The sequence below is a fragment of the Calidris pugnax genome, unplaced genomic scaffold, assembly GCF_001431845.1.
Source record: "Calidris pugnax isolate Ruff unplaced genomic scaffold, ASM143184v1 scaffold15, whole genome shotgun sequence".
Lineage (NCBI taxonomy): Eukaryota > Metazoa > Chordata > Aves > Charadriiformes > Scolopacidae > Calidris > Calidris pugnax.
In genome coordinates, this window is record NW_015090774.1 from 1,256,545 (window position 1) to 1,277,106 (window position 20,562).

Genomic DNA, 20,562 nt, shown 5'->3' on the forward strand with positions numbered 1-20,562 from the left:
ATCATATATTTTAGTTCTTGTGAGAGAGATGAATGTGATCCTTCTGTCTTTGAATATTTTTCCAGTGAGCAGACCTGTTGTGCATATGCAGTCACATTGCAGTTTTGAAAAAAGCCTGCAATACATCATGCTTTCAGTTCATTTCAGAAGTGTGTATGTAGGAAGAAAGGAAAGAGAGTGGAGTGCTGGAACAATTGTGCGAGTAAGTTAGCTGTACTGTTTACCCCTGTGTTTTACTGCTTCCTACCATCTTGATTTCTAAACTCACAAAGTTGAATCACTTCTAAACTGACTACAGGTATGATTTGGGTCTAAACTCCTTGGAGCAGCTGACCTTCCCTCCAGGCTAAAGGAGTGAGTAGCTCAATGCTCTTTTGTTTAGTAATTGGTAAATCAGTGGAGGCTTCAGTCAATAACATAAACCTGTGGAGCTCAGATCAACATAGGAGAGGCTATGATGTGGTTAAATGTTTTTTGAGGTGGTGGAGAAATGGAAAAAAGGCTCTGATTCACAAGCAGTGGGTACAGCTGTGTACGTGGAAGTGTGCCCTGGAAAAGCAGGAGCTGAAATCCAGGTCCTTGCCAGGGGCACCACACCAGAATGTGGTTCCCAGGGGCACTAAGAGTAACTTTGGGTTAGGTGTGGTCCAAACAACCTGTGTTTCACATACCACATGGCTCAAGTAGGGTCAATGTTACACTTGTTGGGAAACCACCAATATTTAAATGAGGATTTCTTTTTCCTCCTGCTTTTTTAGAGAGAGAAAGCTCACCAAGGTGAGGCAAATGCAGTAATTAAATTTGTGTAATGAATTTGTTTTGTTGCCTTTCAGCTATTTTAGTTCCTTGGAAAAACATACTGATGCTCTTATCTTATAGGGTCTTTCTGATAGGTTCAATAGCTGATGACTGACTAAACTACAAAAAAACTAATACTTTTTTCTTTGCTCTACTTAATATTGAATCCTGATCTTGACCTGCAAGGTATACAAAGCGTAAATAAACTAGAGACAGTAGGTAAAGGAATCTGATTAAGATAGTGATTAAACATACAACTAATTGCTGGGGTAGTACATGCTATAGGTTCAATAAATCGCAATAAAATTTTTCTTAAAATAATTGTGAATAGATTTCTTTTAGTAAAAAAACTTTTTTTCAAAATAGCTAGTCTGGCAGCCACAGATTCCTTGTGACTTTGGCTAAAAATAACTAGATGGGTGTACAAGTTATTATATGATGAAAAAATAAATTCGGTTTCTTGCCCATAATGTTTTCTGGGAAATGGACTTCTGTTGCTCTGTAATGTTTTTATGCCTGAAGTCCTTGAGGGAAGCAATCTGAAGAGAATGCATGGAATAGGAATACCAGCTGTGAAAGGGAATAAGCACTGGAACCAGCTTCCCTTCACAAACCCACATGTTGTTGGAATAGATAGAAGAAAAATTGGAGTGCCTTTAGCAGCCTAATTGGTTATTTCCTGTTCTTCTGCTATCATGCTCCTGAGAAATACCCAGAACTCCTGGTTAATATCAGCATTTATTGACTTACATCTTCCAATATTTAAATTTTTCAATTATTTTTTGGTGGTGGTAATTTTTGCCTTTTTCAGCTTTATGGTTTTTACTGCTTTCAGTATATGGAATGACGCTAAAAAGAAATTACACTGGTAATTATTGGATTAAAGTAACAGTGGAAATATCAGTCTGAGGTCTGGAAAAAGTATTTGGGATGGTTTAAGACAGCAGTATAGATTACCTCTCACAAACATTCTATCTTACTAAACAGAAATCTCTTATGTTAAGGAACAATATATTATGTAGGAAAGTGTGTAGAAACAAACAACAAAAATGACCAACAACCAAAAAACCCAAGAAAAAAAGCCATGCTGAAGGGGAAAAAAAACCTCTTGAGGCATGCTCAACCTCCTGAAAGTAGGGAGATGAATTATTTTCCTTCAAACAAGAATCCTTGAGAGTGTTCATTTTATTGGTAAGGTAAAAAATACTTGGCAGAATGCAGTTTATTAATCCCCAGTTTGTTTTTATCTTGTTCTGTTTGTTGAGTGAAGATGCTGTCTGTGTTCCATATTTCTTGCAGCTCTGAGAACATATTAAAAATATGCCACTGTTTAGAATTGTATTGGCAGGTAAGAAAGTCTTTAAACTTTCTTTTGATGTAAAAAATTAAGTTTTTCTTTCAGGAATGTAAGTTGTTATGTGATTCCTGAGAATCTGACAGATGAAATCTATTTGTTCGATAGTTACTGTTTCACTACTTTGCTTGACTCAAAATGTGAGCTACAAGCACTTTGATCAATGAATTGAAAAGTCACCTAGTTTCATTACACGGTAGTTCATTCAAATGCATCTATATCTCTGAAATCTTGTAGAGCAACACAAGTCAACAACAAATCTACTTGTGCTTTTTATTCCAGCTCTTTACAGGGCAGAGTGGCTGTTAGAGGCAAAAATTCCTTCTAAACCAGGCTCATGTGGACCTATTTTAGCCAGCTATTATCACTGCACTGTTATCACAGAAGCAAATAATTCTGTATGGACTTCAAAACTCCCAGAGACCGAATAAATATTTGAATTATGAGGCTGCAATGAGCTCTCAGCCAATGCAGATACTTTGCAAACTGTCCCTAAACTTGTTTAATACTGTGGATATATCTATTTGAAATCTGTTCTTAAGTTACTGTATATTTCTGTATTGCAAAACTCTAGGCAAATTTATTTAGTTAGGATGAAGTAATTATATATGCTGGAAATGTTGGACTCTTTTTTTTTCATTACTTCTAAGACTTATTAAAGGTTGTTGTTAATGAATACTGTTTGAAATAGATAATCTTCCGTTACGGATCAAATTCATCCTTTTTTGTTGCAATGAAATGGCATGGTACTTGGGGACAATTATAATTGCTGACACCAAAGTTTTGAGATGGATACATCTTTTAAAATTGATATGTGAATGAAAAAAGGGGTTGGGAGGTGTGTGTTTGTGAATTTCCTCATTAGGGATAGTTTTGGAAACACTTTTGCACTCCAAATCAGAAAAATGAATCAGAGGACATCAAGTTACTTGCTGCCACTGGCAACAATCTCTAGTTTCAGTCAACTCGGCTTAGGGTTTAGCAACCCCGTATGGAAGAGCTAAGTCTCCTCAGCAGCCTGCGGTAGACATAGTTGTATCATCCACATTTCTTAAAAAGTATGCTTGCTTTTTTTTTTTTTTTTTTTTTTTTTTTTTTTCCATCTGTGAACCACCTGTGCTCGTATATACACCCTGGTTGGAACAGCTGGCCCTAAATCTCCCATGACTGAAATCACTTTTGTTTCTCTCTCCTGGCTTTAATAGCAGTTATAGTTTCTTTTTCTGTTTCTGATCAAAGGTTTAAATTAGGAGCAGTAGGGAAAGCAGTTTTTGATCTGCAGGTCGGTATAGTACATTGATCTGCCATGAGTGTTTCTCAGTTTATTTCGTGTGTTGGTTCCTACTTAGAATTGGTGTGAAGCTTCCCAGGCAATTCAGCCCACAGCTCAGCTTACATTTTTATAACTTCCATACTTGCAGTTTCTAGAGTTGCTGCTTGACAAGGTGGCCTTTTTTTTTTTTTTTTTCAAGTGTGCCCTTTCCATCTGTGAACCACCTGTGCTCGTATATACACCCTGGTTGGAACAGCTGGCCCTAAATCTCCCATGACTGAAATCACTTTTGTTTCTCTCTCCTGGCTTTAATAGCAGTTATAGTTTCTTTTTCTGTTTCTGATCAAAGGTTTAAATTAGGAGCAGTAGGGAAAGCAGTTTTTGATCTGCAGGTCGGTATAGTACATTGATCTGCCATGAGTGTTTCTCAGTTTATTTCGTGTGTTGGTTCCTACTTAGAATTGGTGTGAAGCTTCCCAGGCAATTCAGCCCACAGCTCAGCTTACATTTTTATAACTTCCATACTTGCAGTTTCTAGAGTTGCTGCTTGACAAGGTGGCCTTTAAGCAAGGTTGAGCTCTGGAAACATCCTGTCTACATCACTATGGAGCTATGAAAGCTGCATATTATTCATATTATTTATATTAGCATAAATGCAATTTCCTGCCAGTTACCTCCATGAAAGTGTGCACAAATTTAGGTCTGTGTGAATCAGGAAATACCAAGCACTATTAAAGTAAAGGTTTGGTTGTAAAAAATAAAGTTTCAGGTGAGAAAAGAAATAGTTCACTATTCAGTCAGCTAGTGAAGGAAGAGAATGAGAGTCTGATTCACTCGAGTGCTGTTGTATTTATGCAGATGTCTGCTATTCAGCAGTGAAGATTTTTTAGAAAACAATCATGTTTTCTAAATTATAAAGCAATCATCTTTTTAAAATTATATTTAAATGACACTCTCCCTTTGCGCCTGTCAGAAACATTACTAATACTTAGAGACCAGTGCAAAATCTTCATTTGCCTCTGTAGCTAAACACCATTTTTCTTAGTAGGCAGAAGATACAAGAGCTGGTTTCAAAGAAGCAGCAGTGATGTGTGTACAGCAGTCAACACAACTCCCTGAGACAGACACCACTATTTATATGATGCAAAAAGGTTTTACTTTTTTTTTTAAATAAATGTAGTTGCTATAGAGATATCTGAAACTCATCACTGTCTCTAGTTACATCCTGTGACCTATTATTTCTGAGGAATAGTCCCCGAAGCATCATAGGAATTGGTTACATTTTCCTTTTCCTAAAAATTGCCCACTCCCTCTGTGTGAATGGCTCAAATGAAAGGGGTTGTCTGTGAATGATCTAAGCATAGTTGTAGGAAGTTATTTTGCCACTAGCAAAACCATTGCTGTATGAAGAGAAACCATGCCTCTGAAATAGGCTATTTTCTGCCTTTGCTCAAACTCTTGGGCAGCCAGGAGACTATATCCACTGGTGTGACTTTTAGATCTCTAAGTGCTTCACTGGCCAGCACCCTCCACCGCAGTGGCATGGGAGCAGCACAGTGTTTATTTCGTAGCTTGCAGGGGGTATGGTATTTTCTAGGCTTATTTTTTTTTTACTGTAAAAGTATATGAAGGTAAGCAATGATCTTAAGATTGTGTTGACAAATATGTTGCTGGTCATAAATGAAAAAACCAGTATGTCAGTTGGTGACTGGTAAATGCACTTGCGGGGAAGTGAACTCGTGCTTTTATAAATGTGGTTAGCGATGTGTGAAAGCTACTATACAACATTAAATACCCAGTCTTGAGAACAATGGGAGATATCTGGGAAGAGAATTGTCTGATACACAGTTGCTGGAATTCACACGCTTCCCAACATCCATGGCTCACTAACTCTCAATCAGGTTTGTGTTGTGCCTCTGTGATTTTTACAGGAAAATTTACAGCGTGCCACAGGGCAGCTGGACGCAGATCCATTGCCACTTCACACAGGGCAATGGAACCCTGTGGCTCCCCCTCAGCTTGCAGTCCTTCATCTAGCAGTTTGTGATGGGGAATCACGAACTGGTAGACAAAGAAACAGTACATTAGTAAAATTTAAAACAAACAAACAAAAAACAAAGTAAAGAAACTAGCAGGCTAATGTAAGGAAGGAAAAGAAAAAACACCAATGGCAAACTTCTGACAGGCTGCTGTAGTTTGTGATATATAAGTACTGGCAATTTTTTTCTGTTTCATTTGCCTATCGGTTCTGTTGGTTGCTATTTCATATTTTGGTGGTATTATGGTTCCTCTAAGATGCATGGAGTCATCTTTAAGGACTGTCTAATATGTATTGTATTTTTTTCAGTGTTTTATAACAGAAGAAATCTACTTTAGTTAGCAATTCTACATCTTTCAGTTTTGAGTCCTTAGTCTTCCTTAGCTAATTGTGTTTGCTGATCTTCTCATCTACCTAATTACAAAACTGATGTTCTCATCTACCTTTATTTTCAAAATAGGCACCTCTTTTAAAAACAAATTATGAAGATTACTTTGAATGTGTGTTGGCACATATGCATTGGACAGGGCAAGAGGTAGCGGGCACAAACTTGAATATAAAAAGTTCCATCTAAACATGAGAAGGAACTTCTTTACTTTGAGGGTGGCAGAGCACTGGAACAGGCTGCCCAGAGAGGTGGTGGAGTCTCCTTCTCTGGAGACATTCAAAACCCGCCTGGACACGTTCCTGTGCAACCTGCTCTAGGTGGACCTGCTGTGGCAGGGGAGTTGGACTAGATGATCTCCAGAGGTCCCTTCCAACCCCATATCATTCTGTGATTCTGTATGGGTATTGCTGTGAGTTCAAGGTTAATCTTGGGTGGGGTGAGGAGGTCTTCAAGTTTTGTATCATATATTAACCTGACTTAAAAATCTGCTGTTTCGAGCTCAGCTGCCTGCCTGGCAGCAGGCGCATGCTAGAGTGAGAAAGTGGCCAGAATGTGCCGTGGCTCAGTGATCAACATTATTTCTTGACTTCAAAATACTGCTTTATGACATTATCCTGCATACTTTCTGAATTTCATAGTTGATTGTGAGTGCAATGAAACCACCAGCACCACCAAAAAAACCAACCAAAGGCCTCTGAATAATATTATTCCTGTGCTTTATTACATGGTCATACTGTGTTTCGTCCAACATCCTTACCCAAGATAAGGATGTTGTCCTTATCCAGTCTGAACTTGGAATCGTAACCTGCAAATATCTGTAGCTTCTTTTACAGACTCTGAATGTGATTGTGCTAATTCAAGATCATGTGTAACATAAATCAAAAGCTTGGAAAGGAAAGGGTCGATCTCCAGGACAGTTTCAGGCCATATGAGATGTTCCAGGGAAGGTTAAAGGGGACAGGTGAAGCTATTGCAGTGCCTAAGGAGGTGGCAGTAGGAATAATTATCTCAGCTGACTACCAGATGGTTGCTTTCTGAAATATGTAAAGGGGGTGGGATGGAAAATGGAGTGTGGTATGGGGATGTTCTATTTTTGAGTTAAGTTTAACTGAGCAAAGAAGAGAAAGTCTCTCACATTTTTATGCCTACTTTAGGAGAAAATAGGAATAGGAGTTTCTTTTTTCTCATGGTTGTTTCCATGGCTGTTTTAGCTGGCATGATGGTGCCTGCGATTTAAAGGACCTATGTAGGTAAGGATTTTAATTTTATTTCACTCTCTGCCTTTTATTGCAGAGATTTCTCCCCCATTATGCATTTCTCTTTTGATATAAGCTTCACTTTGAGCTTTGTAACACCCTTCCATGTCTGTAAACTAATAACTCAGACTAAGTTGCTGAGAGCTGCTCCTATGAGTCCTATACATTTTTTAAGTTGTTCCAATTCAACAACCAAATATTAATTTAGGAGCACTTCTCCTCTGTCTGCTTTCGATTTTAGTTGCCTGTCTGTTAATTTATAAATGATGTCCATCAAAGAATAACATAAAACAGGAAGGCAAGTTACAGTTGGTGGGTTTTGTTGTGCCATTCTAAGAAAATAAGCCCTGAATAAGAGGAGATGCAAGACATTGTTTTTCTTTATAGAGTGCAGGGATTCATTCAGGAAAAAGAAACCTCTAAGTGGAGGGGGAGCGATGATAGAGCTGGAGCCTGCCTCTGCTGAGGGTAAGTCACAGTGTACTGATGCTGTGCGGCAGGAGCAGATTGGAGAGTCTGACTGCAATCTCCTTTCGTTTACTGTCGCACTGGGTGGCTAGGGTAAAACAGCAATTGCTTATATGACTAAGGAATATTGAGAATGAATTCTAGCTGTCTTCCCTTGCAATTTAGCTGCTGGAAATTATTATGAGCTAGTATCATAAGATCAGTCAGTATGAAGAACTGTCATTGGAGAACATCTGTGTTTAAATGATCAAGCAGTGCTATCATAAAGATTGCTTAATTCTTCTAATATGCCCCATATATTTATGTGTGACTAACCATAAGTAGAAACAGCACAGCAGATGTTATTTATTTTTGAAAAATTAAAAAAGTGGCCTAGATATGGGGCTTTTCAGTGTAGGAGGTGAGATAATCATAAAAAACAGAGGGTGGTACGATGCTGGCATATCTGAAAGGCTAGAGAAGTCAGCATACCATTTTAATGTCTGGAAAAGTTCCAGGTTTAATGAGCATTTAAGCTGTTTTCTGCTGTGGGAACAGCATAATGAATACTGACAAGCCCGGGTTGCAGGTTGGCTGACACAGCTGTCCTCAGGATTCAAGGGCTTTAATAGTTGCCTATCCCTGTGCTCTTCAGTGTTTTTGAGTAACCCCCCGGCCTCAGACTCAGTATCCTTCCTGACAGTGAAAGCAAGTAAAAGACTTGGAAAATTGCTTTCTCACCACTTCTGGAAGTGATAAAGAGTCATGTCATCTTTACAACAGAAAGTCCTCCTGTGTTTCAGTGTGCTATGCATAAATGTCTCTTTGTTATATACTATTCTATACATACATATCTGGGGAGAAAGGTGGATGCAAGTCCAGGATGCTATCATCTCTGAAAAATATTATAATAATCTTATTTCACTAAGCATAAGTTCTAACACTAGTGAAAGGAAGCAGGTGGGTTGCACAGCCCTCTGGCACAACACTGCTGTTTGTCACAACAGTCCTTACACTGATTGTAAGTGGGACTGTTTTAAATGCATATGAAACAGAAATAGCCAGGACAGCTGCCAGGTGAACTGTGATACTCTTTTGTTGTACCTGTATGTTCATAAAATTACAGAATAGTTTGGGTTGGAAGAGACCTTTAAAGGTCATCTAGTCCAAGCCCCCTGCAACCATTAGAGACATCTTCAACTAGACAGGTTGCTCAGAACCCCATCCAACTTTACCTTGAATGTTTCCAGGAATGTGGGGCATCTACAAACTCTCTGGGCAATGGGTGCCAGTGTTTCACTGTCATCATTGTATCTAGTCTAAATCTACTCTCTTTTAGTTTAAAGCCATTACCCATTGTCTATTGCACCAGACTGCAGAATAGTCTGTCCCTATCTTTATAATAAGTCCCCTTTATATTTTTATATAAAAATATCTATATATTTATAAGCCCCCCAAGACTGAAAGCTTCTTGAAGACCGACATCAATTGGTTCAGACTGCAAGTTTTAGAAATAATTTGAAGGAAAATGCAGGATTGAACTTTTTGCTCTTTATTTGAGTAACTATGCCATAACAAATGAATAGTAAAATTTGGCTCCTAACAGGTGGACTTGATTCTGAAAATACAGTATTGGCAGGTGAGACATCTGAGGGCCTCAGCAGGGTAGCACTTCCTTGCATTTAATATACCCTTCTGGAACACTGGGTCACCTTAAAAACAGTACATATCTGTTTGAGGCCTCCCAGCCTTAAAGAAGCATGATTTATCATCAATTATTAAACAAAAATCTATTAGCAGCTTACCCATAAAAGGTGGATTTAACACCATTTAGAGCCCTGATGTCAGCTGTAGCCTTTTGCACCAACTGCTGTGGGGGACGGGGGGAACAAACCAAAAAACCCACAACTAAACAAAACCACAACCAAACAAGCAGAAAAACCTACAAAAATAAAAAAAAACAACCCACCAAAACCAAAAAACCACAACCAAAACCCAGACAAAAAAAACCTGAAAAAACACCAAAACCTGGTAAAAAAACCAAACTCAAAAAAATCCACAAAAAGCCCAAACCAAACAATAAAATCCTCGGAACACTACAAGACAAGAATCATTGCTGTCCAAAGCGACTGCTGTCCCAAGTTACATTGGAAGATGTGCATTTTGTTGAGTGTCTCGCAATCAACAGCCTTAACTCCAAAATGTTATTACTCTGTACTGCTTTTTAAGCAGTATGCAGTACATATCCTCATGAGATGTTGTAGTCCTCTTGAGTTGCCTGCCTTTGCTTCAAAAGGTCATAAATTCTCCTTTTCTTTTTCCTGAGTTCCGGCCAAAGCTCTGTGTTCAGACAGGCTGCTCTTCTTCCTGTCTGGCTTGTCTTTCAGCATGTGGGGACAGCCAGCACCTGTGCCTTTAAGATTTCTTTCTTGAGGAATGTCCAGTCTTCTTGAACTTCTTTGTCCTTCAGGACTGCCTCCCACGGGACCTACCAACCAGTTTCCTAAACAGGCCAAAGTCTGCCCTATGGAAGTCCAAGGTGGCAGTTCCACTGAACCCCCTTCCTTACTTCTCCAGGTATTGAAAACTCTATCATTTTGTGGTCACTATGCCCGAGATGGCCTCAAACCATAACATCACACGCAAGTCTTTCTCTATTCGTGAACAACAGGTCCAGCAGGGCACCTTCCCTATTTGGCTCCCTCACTGGCTGTGTCAGGAAATTATCTTCCACACACTCCAGGAATCTCCTGGCCTGTTTCCTGTCTGCTGTGTAGTATTTCCAGCAGACATGTTAAGTTGAACCCCATGAGAACAAGTGGTTGTCATTGTGAGACTTCTCCCAGCTGTTTATGCCGCCTCATCCTGGTTGGATCTATCACAACCTCTCACCATGACATCTGCTTTTCTTTCTGTGATGGCAAGTATATCATAATTTTCCTGCTGCACAATGGCTTCCAGCTCTTCCTGTTGCCCGTGCTGCATGCATTGGTGTAGATGTTCTTCAGTTGGGCTATTGATCCTTTCACCTTTTTTGGTGGAGAAGCCCTAATTCCTACTTGACAATTCCTAGGTGCTTTTGTGATTTCTGGCCTCTGTTTATGTTCCCTTCACACCTGTTAGTGATACTCTTGCATGAGAGTAATGACCCTTACAGGAGAAATCCAGTTCTTATATCGTTCTTGTATATGAAACCCACAGAGTTAAACTCGTGTTGAGTACCCCTGTATTTCTGCGGTCAAACGCTTTGAGGCTTGCTCATCAAAACCGCTTATCAAATAGAGTTAATTAGTGTACTACAAATTTGGGATGCTCAATTTAGCATTACTGTGAAAAATTCATTTGGGATACTAGATTTTGCCATAGGGATTTGGAAGAGCCACCAGGAAAAAAAAAAAACCAACTCAGACTTCAGTCCTGGCTTGCTAATTAAAAATTAGAAGCGTTGGGAAATGTTTAATGCTTTAGTCTAATTTTTGACAAATATGATAGATCCTCTGGATAAGCTAATACAGAGAGATGCTCAAAAAGTCTAGGGAGGTCTAAAATGGTTTCTGTTTTGCCATGCTATTCTTGTAATCGGTTTGTGCCTCACCTGTCATTATAGATGACTTGGGCCAAAAAACGGGATAGGTTGGAGGCCATTTACTGCTGACACAAAGTTGTTGGTCTCCAGAACAGCTTTTGGTTTTACAGAGCACTGGTATTTAGAAAAAGGACTATATTAGTAGAGCCAAGTGAAATTTAACAGTATAGATTGCAAGGTTGTTCCCTTAAGAATAAAGGAGACTTCTTGTTGTGAAATGTGGCTTGTTTCCCTGTTGCACTGGTGAATCAGGAAAAGTATGTACTAGTAAAGCTATAGACATTGTGGATGATGCAACTGATCCTAACGTGTTGGGTGAGAAATCTTATATCCTCTTTGCCATAAAGAATATTCTGAATAAAACATTTATTCAGTAATTTTTCTGCTGGTAGCTATAGCACCACTCTTCTGATATATTAGTGATTTTAATCACAAATTTTAACTTTCAGCCAATTGTCACAGAGAAGAAAGTCAAATGTAATACTGGGGGAAGAAAAGTATGACGACAATGATTGGAAAGCATTTATTTTTTTCTTAGTGAGATTGTGTACATCTTGCTAGTTACTTCACAGAAAACAATCTATTTTAATGCACATTTTGCAAATCCAAATTACTTCTCACTTAAGTTGCACCCTCCCCCCCCTGCAGGGAATACTAATAATTCTGAGTATAGGGGAGGCTGGCATCAGTTTAATTACCCAGAAGATCATCTTGTTGCCACTTTGAATGCAAGTTGAGCTGCTGCTTCCATTTTCTCCACTACTGGAGACTGATCCCTACTGAGCAAACAGGAACACAGTCTGGAGTTTATATATGCTTCAGTGTAGAAAATTGAAGACCGCTGTTGGTGTTGGGGGGATGGGGGAAGAAAAGAACAATATCTATTATGACTATAAACATTGTTTTCTGGACTGGATCCTTGAGGTTGGATTCTGTCTCTGAGATGCTCTAAAATAACTTATTGAGGAATTCAAAAGCCTTTGTGAAGAGCTTTTTTTGGAATAAACAGAAGAGTGCTCTTACACACTTGCTAGTGAGGAAAAATAGTTCAAAGGTGTATACATTAATTTTAGTATAACTTAAAGTTTGAAGACACATATTAAAAACATATCAACTTTAAAAAAATGCTTTCTAATACTGTCTAAAACATTTAGAAGTGCTGGTTTAGTCAAAGGAGTATTGCTTTTATTAAATATGCTCAACTTAATTAGGTCAGTTCTAAACTAATCTCTGACCTATACACATATTCCTGCAAACTTGCGAGATGTGCACTTTTGCCCGGCTCATATTGCATTCAGCTCAATGTGAAGCTAAATGTTCTGATGACTGAACATTGATTTTTGTGAGAGTGCTGCATTTGCTACATTTCAATTTGGATTATATGAAAATTGGACTCCTGTTTGGAGTCAAGTTCTCTCAGAAGGAAACCTATTTTTTTATAGAGAAGAATAAATGGTATAGAGAGCTATAAAATCAGAAGTGGAGTATATCATTTGGAGAGAGTTTCAGATATTGATGTGTTTCAGGGTTTTTAGTATAACCAAGTCTGCAAAATTGACGGCCACTATGCCATGCTGCATCCAAGTTCTACTCCTCTGATGTGCAGGAGACTTTGTCAGCAGTGATTCTTCAAGTAGTGCTGTCTTGCTGTTCAGCCTGTCGCTTGGTGTTTGGAGTGTCAGCACTTGACCAAAAGTAAAAATTGTTTAGGATTTTTTTTTTTTTTTGCACCAGCTTTCTGGAGGTGTTCATCTTCATTGACTTCAAAGACCTCTATTGATTTTAAAATTAGCTCAAGGTGCTATGTATTTTTTCTATTTTTTTAGTGTATTAGATAGCCAGTGTGTAAAAGCTAGTGAGGCAAGTGTCAAAACAAAGCAAAATGATCTTTTAAAGGTGCAAAGCTTGTAAGGAACATAATTTAAATTGATGTGATGACATGTTCTTTGCCTCCAGTATCTTTTCAGGGAACAATCTCCTTTTGAGTGAAAAAACGCCTTCTTTATAATATGGTTGAACATTGTTTTAAACCAGGACTTCATTACATTTTGTAGAAATTATTCTTTAGTAGGCAAGTTTTGTAGTACCTTAAGTGCAGGACAATATGCTTTATTCAAAGTAACATACTTCTGTTTTCCTTAAGTCTTATGAAATTAGTTTTTGGGAACTGCATGCCTTTGGATGTTGTTTTATAGCAAAGAGATTCATTGTAGCAGTTGTTGTCTTGATGATAAAATCCAAAGCGCCGCGCCAGTGAAAATCTTACTTAAAATACCCAAATCTGTTATAAATTCTTATGAGAGGAAGAAAGGAGAAATACATTAAAGTTGATCCTGAAATCACAGGGAGCTTTAGTCAACTTAAAATTATTAAACTCTATGGTGCCATATTGTCTTGCACCATGAGGTAGGAAGAAGTTGAAAATACATCTTCATAAACCCTATTTTGAGAATGAAATCGGGACTATAGACGTTGGTGATGGCGTTCTACCTAGTATTAATTTCATTCAGAAACATTTGGTCTTGAACAGTTACAGAGCTCACTGTTATCTGTAATGGGAGGACAGCCATGAGGCTGTCAGAGGCTGGGGTGGCTGCAGAACCTTGCCCTGAGAAAGGGCTGGTGCAGCAGGAGGAGAACAGGCAGCAGCCTTTGGGGATGAGGTGCCTGGGATGATTGAGCCCCAAAGCCTGAGGGGCTGGATGTGTGTGTGGAGGTTGGGATGAGTGGGGAAGCCCAAGATGATTGGAAAACCCCACTGCCTGGGTATGACTAGGAGGTTCGGGAAGCTTGGCAGCCCCCAGGGACTTCTCCCTTCTCCCTGGTGCTTCTCTCCTGGTGCCTGGCTTGTGTTGTGCTTCCTTCCCAGGTGCAGGGCCTTGCGTTTGCCCTGGCTGAAATGCACAAGGTTCTCACTGGTCTGTTTCCCCAGCCTGCCTGGGGACCTCTGAGTGGCAGCTCTGCCCAGGACTGTGTTGGCTGCCTCTTGGAGAAATGAAGTGTGACCAAGGTTAGAGCTAAACTGGTATCAGTATCCTTGTGAATTAAATGAACTATCCCAATGTGCAACTATTTTTTATTTTCACAAGCTTTCACTTACAAGACATTGTTATGTTTTGTAAAGAGTAGACTGAAAGCAATACAATGTTATAAAAACCAAGATAGCGAATAATCAAGAGTATTCAGGCAGCTGGTGGTGTTATAGCCATCGTGAAAGGGTTTGGGGTGGTTTTTTTTGAGATGGGTAGCACTGTTAACAGAAGATACAGAATTGAGGAACTGTGTGTGCTGATACTTAACCAGCGCAGGGTGTTACTCTTACAGGGAATAATTCTTGTGGGAGATTATGCTAATAGGTATAAAGGGAATAGTTGTCCTTGAGCACAGGCAGACTAGAGTACCATGAAAATGCTACTTGGATGTTGGTTGGTATTTAATATGCATCTCTTGGGGTGAATGTTTTTAAGACAAAGTAAACAAGGAAAGGGCTGCTGGAGTCCAGCCTTAGTGGTATATCAGCAGAAAATACTAATGAGCCTTGCAATTTTGTTTTCAATATAATGTTTGCTTTTTATAATGGGTACTGTCCTACCTGCCTCTGCCCATAGAAGGATATTCACAATGTTACCAATAACATTGTATTATGAGAAAAAGATCTGTGGAGCTGGCATATTTTATAGAGCCATTTTTATTGATAATGCTAGTATTCAAAATCCTCATGTGGAGCGATCATTAAAGCTCATTTAAAAACCCTCAGAGGGTTGCTTTTAGCTCAAATACAGTGCAAGGAATTTAATTCTTAATTATATACAGAGGGATATATGTAATAGAATTTGCAGTCACAATGTATTTCTTGATTGTGAATCCATAATATATTATTGTTTCTTCAGAGATTTGAAAAGATGCCATTAATGTAAGAGATGAAAGTATTCATTAAATCAGTGGTGCAGCACTGGGCTCTTAATTAGATAAAAAGAGACTTAGAACTAGTTAGGTGCTGCACTGCTGCCTTTTTTAGCCTCCTCTACTGGTCACGGTGGTGATACTTTGATAGCGAATTCAGTATTTTGACAAAGTGCAAAACTTAATCCTCTAAGCCATATTCCTTGCTTTAAGCCCTATAAGAAAGTGACAAATAGTACTCCAGAATTGATCCGTGGCTAAATTGTAGATTTTACCAATGTTAATGGTTAAGATTTTTTTTTTCTCGGTCGTCAACATAGATATTAAAAAGGCTGTTGCTAAAATTTACTAGTATTTGTATTTATTTACAATATATAATTGGACACTGCTGACTTGATCCCATCTATTTCAGGCTATATATGGTTGGTGTGAGCCATACACCTTTTGATGTTATTCTCTTTTAGGACTAGGTCAAATTTTTGACAGATATTTTAAAGGGAGAGAGGGGGAAATACATTTAAGTAATCTGGAACAGTCTGCAAGTTTGTGTCTTTTTAGCTGGATTGCTATTTTTTAAGTCCCAAATAACTGAAATATTTAAAATATTTTGTCTTTTTTTTTTAAACACAAAATGTTTGTAGATGTAAATGTTTATTTCAGTGTTATTTAAAGAATTTATTTGAAAGAGCTCAAAACTCAACAGAGTACTTCATTTTGGTTGAGCAAGGGACTTTTGCTCAATGACTGGTATTGCATGAAATAAAAAGAAGTCAGTTTCAGTTCTACCCTGATCTGCACATATTCTTCCTGTTGCTCTGCTTTGATACCTTGCTAAAGTTTGAGTATGTGGAAGGCTAACTTATATCTGTATGCATAACAGATGCATAGGATCCTTGCTATACGCAGCTCATGGAAAATGAAAGTATTAGGATGGAGACCAGAAGTTGAAGTTCTGCTTGTGTCATTGATTTCACTGCTGGCTTGCTAGCAAGCACAATGAGCACATACTGGAATGGTTCTCTGCTTTGGAAAGGGTCTTTTTAGGAAAAAAAATTGCCTGGTCATTGTACCTGGATTCATGCAGCATGAATTCAAGTGCATCTGTGGGGTGCTCCATTTGAAACCAAGTCTAAAATCATGCATTGAGGTTGCATTCAGTGCACCCTATGTGGAAAAGGGTGCCAAGTTCTCCACTCCTATTTTAAAATAGATAGAATAACTGATTTCTATGGCCTCGGAAATACTTTAATGCTACGCTTTATCAGACAGAGCAATTCTCTAACCCAGAGTAACTAGTTTAGGTTATTTACCTAGATTTCTAGGAAAGCTATAGGTGTACTAGGCTGTACGACAAAATCTATTTGCTCTAACACAGGGTATGTCAGTCTCTGTGTGGTTTGGGAAGTTATTTTAACAGAGATGAGTTGGAATCACAATACTTACTAAAAGAAGGCAGCTAACCTAAACCCTCTAATTATCTAGAAAACTTTAGGCTGAACATTCCACACTGTAATTACCTCGAAATGACTAGCTAGGCTGGACAAAATGGTTTTCTTTGGCATTTTGCTTTATGCCTCTAGCTTGAAAGAGAAATTAAACCTGCAAACACTGAAGGTACTGTCAAAACAAGACAACCGAAACAAGAAACAAGCTGCTTTTTAATTTCTATGGATTTTTCTCAAACTTTTTCAACTTGCTTTCTGTAAAATAACTGCAACAAGCTATATAACTTACTATTGATCTTAATTAAACTCCACAATATTGTGCAAGGAGTTGAAAATCAACGGACAAACTTGAACATAAGTAAAAAGACCAGAATCTGGAAGTAGAGAGTATTTAAGTACAAACACACTGGGAAGTATTTCAGCTTCTGTTCCAGTCTCGAGGGCTGAAATAGGGAGCCTTGCACTCAGCTGAGGGAGACCTCTCTTGGGAGATACATCTGTGATGTGTGGCTTTTCTTAAGTTAGCTCTCAGCACATACACAGGAGACAATTGGTAGCACGGTCATGGCTATTTATGTCAAGAAAGTATGAACTCAAAGAAATGCTCAGATATCAGTGATGCTGAACAAGCTATAAATTTAAATTGGCTCTGTACCAGACCAGTTAATAGTTGGCCATGAGTCAATCCCAAAAGCGGGCTTCAGTGTTTCCAGGTTAACTGGATGTCAGAGGAATTCAGATATTGCTTCTAGTTTTAATTTATGGTGAGCACTAGTGGAGTCCTAGTAGCTCTTTAGACTTGACTGGTGAAGAGAGAATAGATTTAGACGCTGAAGCAGGGTATCTGGGCTCTTTAAGTTCATCTAGTGTGCTGCTGGACACTTTACACAGACAAGGGCATCCTGAACTGCTCCTAAGCTCTTAATTTACAGTATGACAGAAGCTTTTGATATACTTAAAGTTGGCCATAAGTGAGGAGCTACTAAGTAAGATGGATTTTTAAGTGTTTGCTCTCAAGTTGCTTATTTGTACAGTCTCCATTGCCCTTGCTCTACTTGAAAGCCTCTGTTTCTGGAGTTTGTGTCAGTCTGTGGAAGTTGTTTGACACAGAGAATGCAGATGGCTTCCCTGTAGTACACCTTGAAAGAGGTTTCAAGAATGCTCCACACCCCCTTTTTTTTTTCTTCCCCCAAAACGTGATTATTTGGAACGCGGTATAGAGTATCACCCTTAGACAGATATGAATCTGTGCTCAGACAACACAAGAGGGTGTTGAAAATGGAAACATGCCCCAGTTTGAAATCCACTTATTGACAGGTGTAGAACTTTTTTCTCTACTGTGAGACTGGTCTGCAGGGCATCTAGAAAGGAGCACAGAAGGAAGGAACAGTAAATTCAGTTTCCCTAAGCGCAGACTGACCATCTGACCTAAAAGCTTGCTCACCATTAGGGCAATTATTAATGTAATGATGGTGTTGGATGCACAAATAATCCTATCTAGGTGCAAAAGCTGTAGTCTCCTCTTTCTTTCACAGCTGAAAGGGTCACACCTGACCATCTAGCTGGGGATAAAAAATGAGAGCAGTGTCGGGATTTTCTAGAGTGTGAATTATCTAATAGGTTTTTATGACTTTGCTTTTTTATGTACTGTTCTTCAGATATCAGCTTTTAGAGTTTTGGAAAATATCTGTAGAATCAGATCAGATCTTGCTCAGTTTCAGTTTGTATATTCTAGGTTGGCAGTTGTTCCTGAAGGCTCCATGATTGAGAGATGTGGTGTGTAGTCATCCCTCCCCTTGTCTTAGAGAGGCTGTTTCAGATGGACAACTGAATGGTAGTTTGCTTTGACTAAAATTCAGGAAATAGAAACTAGCTACTCCCTCAGTTTCAGTTTGTATATTCTAGGTTGGCAGTTGTTCCTGAAGGCTCCATGATTGAGAGATGTGGTGTGTAGTCATCCCTCCCCTTGTCTTAGAGAGGCTGTTTCAGATGGACAACTGAATGGTAGTTTGCTTTGACTAAAATTCAGGAAATAGAAACTATTTCTACAGCATAATGCTTAGTGGCTAATGTTTCATGACACTTAGCAATTCTTTAATGCTTATGTTTTTTTAGCAACTTGAATGACAATCTAAAGTTCATTGATCAGGCAAGGAAAAGGGACTTAGGAGCTACTTTTGATAGTTTTATAGTAATATTCCTGTTTCTTAAAACCATTAATTAAAAATGATACTATGATACTCAGTAGGTGATATGGCATCACTAGTATCAGTGAATCGAACAGAAGACAACATGATGTTTGCTGCAATATGTAAATGCAATTTGTAAATAACATTTTCTTTCACTCATGGGGCCAAGATTTGGAGTGAACAAAAAGAGGATTATTTTTATATCAGTAATTTTAGAGATGAAAGAAAAGACAAGGAGAAAAAAAAGACAAGTAAAGGACTTTGTATGTACATAGAAATCTAAAGAAATCTGAGTGGTGACGAAACGTTGGCAGGACTTCTCATGTAGCTTTTTATATTATTATTTATTTTTATTTTTTCATTGATCTCTGCAACAAAAGGGAGACTCTTTTGTTATTTACTAAAAAAAATATCTTTATGTTGCTTGCTTTAACTGTTATGTGGTCCCTAAGAAAACCCAGCAAGTGTGAAGGATGCTCATTCTTCCCGAGCTTCCTGAAGTATTCAAGAACAAATGAGTAGGTTATGACTTTCAAGCCTGAGCAGCCTGTGTCTGACGAGGACACAGAGAGCATATGCAATCTAAAGACTAGAAAAAAATAATAATCGGAGTTTCTGCCTGAGTAAGTCCTCTGGAGTTGTCCTAAGGAACAAATTATGCTTCTGTAATGTATGATTTAAACATGATACATGTCTTCAAATAGAGTAAGTCTAAGAAGTTCTTGTATCATAAATCAGTTGATTCAGGTAATGAAGAACAGAAATCCTACTTCCTAAATACTTACTCTCTTTAAATTTATGAAAATGTTAAAACATACAGTAATTCAGAACTATTCTATTCATTACAAATACTTACAGTCAGTATTTTCTCAAACACTCTTGATAGAGGTTTTGGTATTTTTCCCATAAGTTGCCTGCAAATGAACTCTCATGTAACTTCAAAAGGTAATTTTAAGTGGAAAATTATAGTTGACAGTTTCCATGACCATAACAATGTTTTAGTGGCATTTTTATTCAAAATTTGAACAAGTCTTGCAAGTAGGAAATGTATCCATCTTAGAGTTGGATAGAAGAACTGAAAGGAAAACTAACTGCTTGATTTTTATTTTTTAAGAATAAAATGCTGTTGGAATGATTGAAGTAATTATTTAAATATTATGATATCTCTCACCAGAAATGCAAAAATGTAAAGATGATATTCAAGACTGTATATTCCTTCTACAAATTTGAAATATTATGAAAAAGTTTTCTAAATCTAGTTAAGATCATTTGCATAGTTTTTTTTTCAGAGCACTTGGAAAACACTTGTCATAACATAAAAAAAAGGTTATAGGTTTGAACAAGAAAGGTCAGGAAGGATGAATGTATCTTTGAAGGTGTTTAGGTATAGGGAAGAAAGATCGTTGTCATAAAGGGTCAAACTGGTGATTTGCTAGACACGACATCCTGTCTCTGGTGTGCTGGGTATTGTCAGAGTGCTTCTATAATTCACCATATATATACATTGGTATATGTGTATCTGAAAGGATATTGTGAATGAGTTCTATAGGGACACCTGGAGGATATTACTTTGAGAAAAGAGTTTTTGTTATCTTTAAAAACACTTGATTTTTTTTCCACAGATCTAGTTGTGACCAATGTCATCCCCTTCTCTATGTACCATATATAAAATACGAACTTTCTGTTTCATGTAAAGCATTTGATTAGATATTTCAGTCTTCCTGATATATACCACTAACTTTAATGTTTCAAAGAACATGGAAAATTCTTAAACTAAGCATGATCTTATTTATTTAGCATATGGTAAATGTTAGTTCTAGGATGTAAGCTTGGATTCCAAAAATATTTCAATGTTATTGAAAGGAGATGGTCCCTTTCTGTAAGA

At 38.1% G+C, this 20,562-nt stretch overlaps 1 protein-coding gene across 1 annotated transcript in view; it reads right to left on the bottom strand.

Annotated features, from left to right (window-relative positions):
• Positions 1-6,602, bottom strand: part of ANXA10 (annexin A10) — a 70,593-nt gene extending 63,991 nt beyond the window's left edge. The window contains exons 1-2 of the mRNA XM_014942966.1: positions 6,474-6,602; positions 5,367-5,486 (exon numbers count right to left, since the gene is read on the bottom strand). Of these exons, the coding sequence (XP_014798452.1) occupies positions 5,367-5,486; positions 6,474-6,602 (249 nt within the window). The remainder of the gene's footprint in view (positions 1-5,366; positions 5,487-6,473) is intronic.
• Positions 6,603-20,562: the final 13,960 nt, after the last annotated feature.